The sequence below is a fragment of the Engraulis encrasicolus genome, chromosome 18, assembly GCF_034702125.1.
Source record: "Engraulis encrasicolus isolate BLACKSEA-1 chromosome 18, IST_EnEncr_1.0, whole genome shotgun sequence".
Taxonomy (NCBI): Eukaryota; Metazoa; Chordata; class Actinopteri; order Clupeiformes; family Engraulidae; genus Engraulis; species Engraulis encrasicolus.
This window is the reverse complement of record NC_085874.1, coordinates 1,272,149-1,283,939: the sequence shown is the minus strand read 5'-3', so window position 1 is coordinate 1,283,939 and position 11,791 is coordinate 1,272,149. Positions and strand designations below refer to the sequence as shown.

At 40.1% G+C, this 11,791-nt stretch overlaps 1 protein-coding gene across 1 annotated transcript; it reads right to left on the bottom strand.

The window, feature by feature from the left end:
- Nucleotides 1–2,847: 2,847 nt before the first annotated feature.
- Nucleotides 2,848–4,752, bottom strand: si:dkey-1j5.4 (leucine-rich repeat-containing protein 15). The gene is made up of 3 exons (XM_063222271.1): nt 4,476–4,752; nt 3,423–4,121; nt 2,848–3,223 (listed from the first exon to the last, which is right to left on the bottom strand). Exons 1-3 carry the CDS (start codon nt 4,657–4,659, stop codon nt 3,033–3,035), a joined length of 1,074 nt encoding a protein of 357 aa, XP_063078341.1. The 5' UTR covers nt 4,660–4,752; the 3' UTR covers nt 2,848–3,032.
- Between the last annotated feature and the right edge of the window lie 7,039 nt (nt 4,753–11,791).

Below are 11,791 nucleotides of genomic sequence, written 5' to 3'. Positions count from 1 at the left end.
TGATACTTAATCCTACTCCGATCACTGAAACCAAAACCAAACCCTGTCAACAAGGCCGAATCCGGCCGAATCCAAAACTGAATCTTGGATTTGGTACATCCCTAGTTAAAACACTACACAAACTATGCCACTGGTTAGCTGGCTAAACTCTCGAAGATGGCTTAACAAATAAAAAAATTGATGCTTCTTCGGGTACTAATAAATTGAGGGTAGAGTGTCTACTGTACAACGGCATGTTGAAATTGGAAGGAATTTCCCTTTAAATGTAAAACAATCAGTCACTTGCTTTAATTTTAAACCATTTCATTGGAATTTGTATTATTTTGCGTTGTGTCCGGTGCATGAAACCATATCAGTGGTCAAAGCCATATCTGATGGTCTTAACAGGTGTTCAGCAATGGAAAAACATTAGAAATGTCTCATTGGTTCTGTACATTTTGAATAGATTTGTTGTGTTTTTAGTATTTTTTTCTATTCAAATTTTATTTGGCTACCTCATTGTCAAATTTTTTAGTTCATAAATGTATTTTAGTGTAATTTGCTTCGAGGTGAACGGGTGTTTATACCACTGAATGACTTGTAAATATAAATCATGTTTTGATAGATTTTTAAGAACATTGCAGTAGATTGAAGAGTTTAAATATTTCTGTTCTTAAAGGTAGGGTGTCATTATTTCATAGTTTATTTCCAGAATTTATGCATTCCATCCACATATGTCCTGATTTTTCAGTTCAACATCTTTGAGAAAAGGACTACAGTTGTGAACGGACTGCATAAAATTAGGAAATTAACAGCTAAAATGGCATGCCGGACCTTTAAAGTTTACACCACTCAAAAGTTTGAGACCAGTGTTGGGTTTGTTTTTATAATTTTTTTGCATTGGTCTTTTACAGTTTACTTCTGAGAAGAATAAATAAAAAAGATTGCCAACTATTTACTGTCCATATAATTAAAGTTTATATATTTTTGAGCTTATTTCGCACTGTGCAGACCCATCTTCTTAAACTACAGTGTTTCCCACAGAAATTTTGGAAACTATGGGGGCAGCCAGGATTTTTTTTTTCCGGAGGGGTCTTTTCACGCAGGCCTTTGGAGGGGGGGGGGTTGTATTAACGCAGCATAAATGCAAAACAGCAAAACAATGAGTACAGTATGACATTGGCGCATGGAGAAACTATAGGCATAGGCCTACATTTCAGCCATTTATATTTTGAGAAATAAGGCTACATAAGATTTTACCCATGACATGTATAATAGTAGTACATTGTCATTTATATTATAAATAAAATAAAAATGCAGTAGGCCTACAGTGAATCATTTGTGTTTACAACACAGTTTCATTCGTCCCTCATGCAGGGGTCTATGTAATGAAAAAATAATAAATCAAAATAGGAGCAGAGATAAGCATTTAAAAGAGCACTGTGAAATTGTTAACGCATAGACAAAAAGGGTCTAAGAGGGTAGGCTATGCCTATTTTTTTTACATTTTCGGAAACTATGGCGGCCAAATTTAAACTATGGCGGGCCGCCATAGTTTCCTCAATGCATGGGAAACACTGAACTACATGGGTGTTTGACCATAGTTGAGGGGATTAGCAAATAGGGGCTAAATCCTTGCTAAAGGAAGACTGCAAAAAACATGCATGGGGAATTTCAAATCTCGAACTAATTACTGTCACTTAACTTTCAAATGATTCTCCTAACTAGTTTTGATCAAAATGGTTTAAAACGCAATTTAAATTACAGTTTAGGTTCACTGCCATTCCAAATCGTGCCCCCGTTTAACATTGATGAAATTGTCTAATGGCATGAATAGACGCGACTTGAGCAACTCTGGCGACTGAAGTAATTGACTATGTTTTGAGTTGCTGGCGATTCTCTAAAGGATGTATTTACTCCAGGAGGATTTTTTTTTTTTTTTTTTTTTTTTTTTTTTATACATTTTCGGAAACTATGGCGGCCACCGCAGTCAACTGGAATGTCTGAATGCTTGCATTCTGCTTTTAATGGTCATGGCCTGTCGCTTCTATCACTCGTGTCACTCTTGCTACACTGTCCAGTGAATTCTCTGTTGCTTATTCTTGCCGCTGGTGTGTTCAGGCGGTAAGATTTTACAAGGGAGTGGAAGGGACAAAGGAACCATACTGCAAAAGCAGAGCGACATTTTTAGAAGTTGGGGTTTTTGCACCCTAGTGTGCAAACCTGGCAAAGCTATGATGCGGACAGTGCACTCCTTTATAAGAGCAGGTGTCTCTTCATCATGTGCAGCACACCAAGGTCGATGCCAGCCGGTGTTGCCAGATTGGGCAGATTCCTGAATTCCTCGCACTCCCTCCCATCAGATTGTCAGGGTAGCAGTCATAGTCTAATAGTTCAGTTACAGTAATTCTACAAATGTAACCTGATCTTTTTTGGAATAAATTAGTTGCACACAAAAAATACGTTAAGTGAGCATACAGCTTCCTAGAGGCCAGTGTACAAAGTAGCCTACAGAGACTGGATTTCACTGGGTACGTTTGAGGAAGACTGGCCTCTCTGTATTGAAAGACTTAACATCTTGTAGATGGATGGATCGCTGTACCAAATTCACCAGACGGAATTTTGAGATAGAACGCCAAAGGAATGTTTGTTCAGCACTCCACAGTCTTGAGTGTTTTTTTTCTCCTTGGATACCCTGGGAATCAGTGGAGAGAACACTGTCGTGTCACTGTTAAAATTTCTGACCACAATCACGACACATGAATTATTATATTATTACTATATTACATCATATACATTGACATTAGCCTATAAAGTCCACATATACTCTGTGTGTGCACATAATAGCTTTTTTATTGATGCCAATAATCAAAGAAAAATTAGGGGACCAAATGGGAAGGCCGAGTACAATGCTCTCTGCCCAAATAATGCTAAACAAAGTATCTCTTCAGCCTGATTTATGTGTGAATTATTAATTAATGTGTTACTTGTTAATTCTTCATTTAATTGTATCACTTATTAATTCATTGTTATTATGGCCCAAGGAGGGCCCTTTAAGCTGTGCAGTGAAGGCCCTGGGATGCAAGGGTATGAAGGGGCTTGTTGCGGAACTCCTCCGGGTCGGCACATTGTATCTTTTTCAACGGAGACTGGTACGCCTGTGTCTGCGCTATCCACTCCACCAAGGAGTTTATTTTGCAGTCGCACATCCAAGGGTTATCGTGAAGGTACGCCTCCTTTAGACCTGGGGGGGGGTTGGAGAGTTATCACATTGGTGGTGATTACTGTAGTAGGCCCTATTGTCCAGAAATCAGTAAAGGAGATTTAGATTGTAATTTGCAATGTAAAAACCCACAGATTTTCAGCTTTGAAGTTAAAAAAAGCAGAATGTTTTGTTTGATCAAGTCATGTGGAATGAAAAACAAAGACATTGAAGCACATACCCTGCAGGTTGGCCAGCATGTTGCCGTCGATTGTGTGCATCCTGTTGCCGCTCAGCGCCACCTGTACAAGTTTGGGCGTGTGTCTGAAGAGGTCTGCGGGCAGGGAGTCGATTTCATTATTCCTGATGAAGATCTCCTGCAGGTTGTGGAGACCATCAAACAGGGAGGGCGTGAGAACGGAGAGCTGATTATTATCCAGAACCAGCATCTCCAGGGCGGTCATGGGCTTGAACGTCCCCGTGGGGATGTTCTTCAGCTTGTTGTTGTCCAGATTGAGGAAGAGCAGCTCTTGGAGACCGAAGAAGGCTTTGCGAGAGATTTTCTGAATCTTGTTCAGAGCCAAGTCCAGAACTTTGAGGGCGATCAGTGGCTTGAAAGCGTTGGGTGGCAGCGTTGTTAAAGAGTTGAGCGGGAGGTCGAGCTCGGAGAGGTTTCTCATGCCGACAAACATGTCTGGTTTGACTGTGGCAATCTGGTTCTGTCCCAGAAGGAGAAAGCGCAAACTGATGAGGTCTTTGAACGCTTTCGGTGGAAGTTTGGTAATCTGGTTTCCATACAAGTTCATGAGCATCAATTTGTTGGCACCAGAAAAACCTTGGGGGTGTAGTGATTTAATCATGTTGCGTTCAAGATTTACACTCTCGATGTTCGGAACCACACTGAACATGTTTGGCTGAACTTCCTCCAATAAATTCTCCCCTTGGGAATAAAAGTAAAACAACATTGAAGTCACATGCCATATTTTGTCACAAAAATGTTGCGTTGAGTCAAAGTCCATGTCAAAATGTACTTTAGAAATCTATGAAACAAGGTTAGCACAGAGGTTTGACCAGTCTCAAATGTGCAGTTAAACTAACTACTAAACATATACTGTACCTAGATAAGACATTAACAATAATCACACACACACACACACACAAAGTGCAGTAAAAACTAAACATACTTACATTCTTTCTTTTATTTTTTATAGGCTTTTGTATTATATATTATATTAGTTTATCGAAGTACATAAACCAATATACAGTAGGCCTATTCTCATTAATAATATCTTACCCATTTTCAAAATCCACGTGTCTGTAGGCAGACTGGTTGGAAATGTAGAAAAGCCTCTCTTGTGGCAGTCCACTTCTGACCTTTCAACACTCGTTTTTTGAGTACACCTGCAGTTATCAGGACAGCTTTCGGCTGTATTCACTCTACAAACAACCAAAATTGACAGCCATGTTATGGGCCTCATCTCCTAAGAAAACAAATTACAATGGCTCTTACAACCCAAACTGGATTTTGATCCTTTTTGATTTTGATCCTTTAATTTCTAATATTCCTGCTATTTAGTAGGACCTTTTCCCTTGCTCTGACTTTTAGCAGTACACGCCTTTTAATGTCTTACTTCTTGGTGTAATCTGAAACAACCAATCATCCTCCTGGGGGCGGGTATTTTATCCAAAACCTCGGATCTCGGTCACACAGACCTGCAAAATCACAGACCTTAGAGAGAAATAGCGACTCAGATTATGACGGGCATCTATGAAATTGTAGTTGATGTGTCAAAAAGGCGACCCCAAGGCGACACCGTTTGAGCAGTCTGTGTTGGAAATCCTACAATATCGTGTTCATTTCTAATTAATTAATACCCTATTAATACAATCAGGGAAGCTGACAGGTAGGGCAAAGAGGTCAGTTGTCCTGAGCCCAGGGAGAGAGGGGCCCCAGAATTGTGCCCTCATTACATGTATGCATTGGGTGGGGGGACCTTTCACTTGCTCTGTCCCAGGCCTTTGCCGGAGCTGTCAGCGGCTCTGAATACAATGTCCTAAAAAATGTCTGGCTGATAGGTACTGTATAAGAAGTATTCTAACGAGCTGGCACTGGTGACAGTATTTTTAATGAATTATCGTAATTATCATATATGACTGTCATTCAATGCACTGGAGAGAAAGGAAGAGAAGAGAGAAGAAAATAAATCTTTTTATATTTTATTATTCATTTATTTGTTTGTTGCACTAATGGTGGGCTAGCTGTAGACTGTGAGAGCCTGTTCCAATGTTCGTACTTTCCAGTTACGTGGCGCTATTCTGACATGTCGCTATTCCGACGTTAATGTCTATTGTCGGAATACCGACACGTTTTCCACCGTCCGCCGCTATTCCTACATGCCGCTATTCCGACATCCCTAACCCCTAAAAAGTGTCCCGCACTGTGTTTGGGTACGCAGGGCAGTTCCATTTCTAATCGTGGCGGTGAAGTGAACAAACTACCGGGATAACGCTCTCAAAACGGCCATTTTTTGAAGTGTGGAGTTATGTACACTTTTCGCACTCAACGGCCGCCATGTTTGTTACGTAGTTGAGTGTCAGATTGGTCAAACTGCCAGATCTCTGTGATGACCGCATAGTTTTGATTCCAAAGACAATAGCCATGTGTATAAGAAAAAGGGGTAACTTAGAAAAAATGTCAACATAAGGAACAGTGTCTTCCGTGATGAATTGTATATGGGCGGTTGGTAAACTCTGATGACACGCGACAACCGTCATTTCCGTGAAGTGTATCAGACAGAACGTGAATTGGACCTGCAATTCACCCTCAAATTTTGCCGTTAAGTTGAGGGTGGAAAGTGCAATGCATCTCACACAGCAACCGTATCTCACTCATTTCGTGAAGTATTTACGAAAAAAATAGCTTAATTTTCGTGGTGCATTCACGTTATTTCCCGCCTTTCGTAAAGTCTTCACGAAAATAATAGATTAATTTTCACGCTGCCTATTCACTTGAATTGCCCGACTGTTGCCTAGACTAGTTTGATGCCCTTTCGGTAGCCTACCATCACATGGTAATCAAACATTTCAAACAAGCAATTTAGGGTCAAGGTTTAGGGTCAAGGTTAGGGTTAAGGTTAGGGTTAAGGTTAGGGTTAGGGTTAGGTTTAGGTTTAGGGTTAAGTAGTGTTAAGGTTAGGGTTAGGGTTAGGTTTAGGTTTAGGGGACATCAGGCGTAAGTACCGAAAGGGCGTCGAATTAGTGAGTCCCGAGTGTATCAGCAGTGTTCTGTCAGCACCCCCTCCCCGCTCCTGCAGACGTTTGGATAACCATAGCAGCAGTGGGGTAATTCAAGTGAATAGGCAGCGTGAAAATTAATCTATTATTTTCGTGAAGACTTTACGAAAGGCGGGAAATAACGTGAATGCACCACGAAAATTAAGCTATTTTTTTCGCGAAGACTTTACGAAAGGCGTGAGATAGGGCTCCACACAGTGCAGAATGTGGAGAATGGAACACGCTCTGAGAACAGAATACCTACTCAGTCACCACCTTCCATCATAAACATTTTTCTGGTTATGGTTTGGTGGTAATGGTTACTTTCCCCAGACCTTTTTGTTGTTGTTGTTGTTGTTGTTGTTGTTGTTGTCTGACACCTAGAGTAAGTCAACCTGTTGTCAGTTGTCCAACGCCATCTCTCTGTTCCTCATTTTCTGTCCCACTCTCTTCTTCAGTTCCTTTACAGGAACAGCAGGGGTAAAAGGCTCTAGCAATGAGTCAATGAACAGTGTTCATTTTTAGAACATCCTCAAGTGTCAGACACCACTCAAAAGGCATCAGGCACTCAAATCAGGCTTCATGTGTAGGCTACATGCTGACTAATGCTTTTTCACGTCTGATGATGTTCTAAACTGAACACCGTGTCATTGAGCTGCAAAGGAGGCTGTGAACACAACCTACGGGTTGAGGTTGCGGAGTACGGACAGCAGGTGGGGTCAAACACCCCAGTCAGAGCCCTGTATAGAGTCAGGTGTCAGGCTAATCCTATTGACCGCTATGGTCCTTGATTTCAACACAAAAAATGATGGCTCGGGGCTAAACTCCACCCTCTTTTCCATAGCGGCCAATGGGATTAGCCTGACTCTCCCTATACAGGGCTCTGTTTTCAGTAGCCTACAGAACATTAGGCCTACATGGAAATGTTACTTTTCAGGGCACAGCATTGCTTCACAAATTTGTGATTAAATAAATAGGCATTTGCCAGAGGCGATTCTAGGGTCAGGTGGGGCCCCAAGCGAAAAATGCAAAAGAGTGAATATTTCAACCAAAATCACCACTATTGTAGTACAGTATGGGCTGTTATTCACTATCTAGGGTCTTGGGGGCCCCAAGCGACTGCCTGCCTTGCCTGGTGGCAAGATACGCCTCTGGCATTTGCTCTCCTCCCAGAAAGGTACCCATTCCCAGGTCTCAGTGTCTGGTCTGTAAAAAAAAAAACAATTTCAATCAAGATCTTGTAACAAAATCACTGTAACCTGAAGATATGACCAGTTTTATTGTTCCATCGTCATTGGCAGTTTAGGTACCATACCATGCTGTTATCTTGCATGCCACTCAGTGAATTATGTAACCTCAATTTCTAAAGAAACACTTTTGATATATCCATGCATTTTTGGAATGTGTCAGTATGCAGTATCTCTGAGACATGAGAAGCAGCTCAGAGCAGCTTTTTAAAGGGCCTGACCCCTACCAATATCCTGATGTGAGAGCAACTTCTGATTTCTGTTTTCAGAAGATGTTGAGAATTGAAATCTCATCACATCTTATCCTATCATATCGTGGCAGTGTCATTCTAGGGAGGCATACAAAGCCCTATGAGACACACTTTGAGGAACCTGCAAATTGCTTATATAGCAATAGGATTTGTATAGCACATTATCATACATGACTGTATGGAAAAGAAGAGAAACATATTTTTTCATTTTCTTTTTAAAACATGATACTAATTTGTACAGGAAGCTGGTTCCAGGATTTTGCAGCATAATGACAAAAGATTTTCTTAGTTCTAGCTCCCTTTAAAATGAATGCCATTTCACCCTATTTAGATTTCACCCTAGACACAACCAGTAGAGGAGACTCTGAAGACCTCAGACATCTTTTAGGATGATATTGCTTTAGCATATCTACAATATATTTAGGGCCTAGGCTTATAAACAGAAGAATTTTAAACTCAATTCTAAATCTCATTGCTAGCCAGTGTATTGGCCTAAGTAACCTACTGGTATGGTATTTTTTCTTTGTTTTGGTTAGAATTCTACCAGTAGCATTTTGGATTCGTTTTGGGGAAGACCTAGTAGGGTATTGCAATAGTCAACTCAAGTCATAAAAGCATGGATTAATTATACCCTTTGTTACAATTAGTTTGAGCACACTGTAACCAGTAAGACACAAATATAAACAGATATTTTTTATTAAATTAAAAAACAATGCATATAGTGGAAATTTGTGACATAATATACAGAGTAGCCTATATGGCAATAATGGTCCACTGGCAATGACTAATCACACACACAACAGTAAATGTGTATATCAGTGACTATGACAGGTGTTTTAAAATAAAAAAACAAAATGTTTCATTTTCTATATTTGAATAAATGTGCATTGCAGTGTGCAACATTATTTTAAATTTTATCAATCACAAGGGACAACTAAAATGTAGATGTGGCTTTCTGTACATTTGTGGGAAAGTATTTAGGGGAAAGGGGCAGAAAAATCTCTATGGAAACTTTTATAGAGGAAATTTGGGGATTTTTAAATTGGTAACTTTGCACAGGAATTACGGAAATTTTGGGAATTAACCGAAATGTTGCTACATAACTTACTGTACATTTCAGCATATGGTTTTCCATTAAGGCATAGCACTGGCACATTTGCACATTTTCATAGCACATTTATTACAACTGAGTATAGTCCATGGAAACAGTTGGATGCACACAGATTGCAAACAGAAATATGTATTTAGTCTGTGTAGATTTAGTTCTCCTACTTCAGTATTATAAATCAAATATTATATAATCTTCCCCTTTATTGCCACAAAATTGACTACATTAGTAATTTGGCTGAAATACTGTTTGTGGTTTCAGCATACTCAGTATGTTGTCTAAAAAAAAGTTACTTTTGAGCAGGGATGGGGAACCTTTTTCATTCGAAGGGCCACTTCAAATTCATCCGAGGGTCATAAAGTCCTCCGAGGGCCGTACTATGAACACAAACCAGAATATCCCCCTGCACTTAGGCCTATATTGAAGGCAGCCACCTTTAAAACAAACCCCACCAAACCCCACATTCTCTCCCTGAATATAACTAACTTGAATTGCAAATGCATTTTCTAAATTTTCTTTACAAAATATGTCATATACTCATGTGAAGCTGCATAAAATTGAAATTATATCGTGGACCGGATAAAACGGCCTCAAGGGCCACAAACTGATTCGAGACATGGGTCCCCCACCCCTGCTTTAGAACAAGTAGCCTATTCCCACTTAGCCATGACTAGGCCCCCTATACCGGTAGATTCCATTCAAGGCCCCCCTTACATGGTTCGTGCCACGCTATTTTTTCTGTGCACCCCCTATCACAACCATAGTCTATGTCTGTGTCAGTGCCCCATTGGGTTATATAAAATAACACCAATAGTAGTTATGTTCAGAGATTCAGTGGATTATTATGATGTAGTTCTAAACTAATGGGAATATTGTTTAGCTTATTTTTGTTTATTTGGATGTACATGAATCATTCAATTATTTATTTTGTATTGCTATACTTTTTTCCCAACTTGACCACCCCAGGGAACTCCACTTAAATAACACTAGAGGATCGAACAACATGCAGGGGGTGATTGTGCAAAAAGTGTGCCGTCCGAATGAGTACGTATAACTGAGATGTTGCTGCGCAGTCCGTACCCCCTTGTAGTCTCAAACTCGCCACCTCGCCAACGCATCGGTTTGGGTCACAGCACGATACCGCTGAGCTAAAGGACCAGTCTGATAGCCCAGTGCTACCGATACTGTATGAGGCTTCGGGAGGGAGGTTTACTGACATTCCACATTCTGCTAGTGGGCTCTGTTACATAAGGAACAGCATATCCTAACTTTAGTCACATATTTGTGAATTTATTTATTTCATTGATTATTTTGGCCAAAATATGCTACAATAAGTTTTTTTTCTACCAACTATGTCAACTCCTTTAACCATTAATAAATGATACTCTACTTTACTCTTAAACACTGACAAATCCCAGTTTATTCCTTTCAGTTCCCCAAAATTCCTGAATATTCCCATGGAAAGTTTCCACTTTTGAAAATTCCCCAAATTTTGCAACTCTAATGTGAACTTTCAAATGCATGGTTTCTGCAAGTCATAAATATCTAAAATAAGATGAATAAATGGGAATGTTTATCTTACAGTAAATAAATCACAGTGTTGAAAGCAACAGGTTTTTGCCAACCAATTGTTCCACTGTTTGCAGTCTATGTTTTGTCTATAATAACAGAAGGTAGCCAAATGTAGTGATGGAAATAGAATAGACATTATAAGTATTTAGCCAGACGACTCGGGTTCTATTCTGGCACAAAGTCCTTTGCCGATCCCCCCCCACCCCCCACCCCCCTCTCTCTCATTTCCTGTCTCTCTCAACTGTCCTGCGTTATTAATAAACTGAAAGTGAAAGCGAAAGCACATTGGGAATCTCCAACTCCGATTGTCATTGTGACACAGCACTCCACAGCACACAACGGAATTGCATGTATGCCTCACCCGTGCAAGGGGGCAGCGCTCAATGGTGCCCCTAGGGAGCAGTGCGGCGGGACGGTACCATGCTCAGGGTACCTCAGTCATGGAGGAGGATGAGGGAGAGCACTGATTAATTACTCCCCCCACCAGTCTGGTGGGTCAGGAGTCGAACCGGCAACATTTGGGCTACAAGTCTGTCGCCCTAACCGCTTACCCATGACTGAATAAAGGTGAAGAGGCCAATAAAAAGGCAAATAAAAATGAAGTATTTGATCCGTTGCTGATTTTCTCTGTTTGCTCACTGACAAAGAAATTACCACATAATTTAAATGGTTGGTGCAGTCTAGCATGAAGAGTCAGAATATCCAAACATATATGAACTGATTTATAACAAACACACAAGTCTCCATGTCTCTCATCTGGATTCCTCTTTCTTGCAGCTAACAACTGAGAGTAATGTTGATGTACAATCTTTAAAATTGAAAATGAAAAAGCGATGAAGGTAAAACATTTTAGATGTATATACAGTACATGCAATTTCATGAAAGAGGTGAATGAACCCATCAGTGGTTATTTTGTGGTTTGTTGTCATTATAATTGAGGATGTGCCAAAAATGCTTATTGGAAGAAAATTAACTAAACTAAACAGTTGCAGCAGAGAATCGTTTAGTTGTTCCTCCCATCTTCATATTACCTACTAGTAGGTGTTTCAACCCTGCAGCCATCTGATCCCAAAACCCCATATCTCATTAGGCCACAACTGAGACATATAAAGTGAATTGCGTCATACTTATATAAAAGTAAATGAATATATCAAGTGAA

Excerpts from the sequence above, each read along its gene's own strand:
- si:dkey-1j5.4 (XM_063222271.1), bottom strand. The coding sequence starts at position 4,659 with ATGAGGCCCATAACATGGCTGTCAATTTTGGTTGTTTGTAGAGTGAAT. Across the intron at positions 4,122-4,475 it reads CACGTGGATTTTGAAAATGG|GGGAGAATTTATTGGAGGAA; the intron begins GTAAGATATTAT and ends TTTATTCCCAAG. Across the intron at positions 3,224-3,422 it reads CATGCTGGCCAACCTGCAGG|GTCTAAAGGAGGCGTACCTT; the intron begins GTATGTGCTTCA and ends ACCCCCCCCCAG.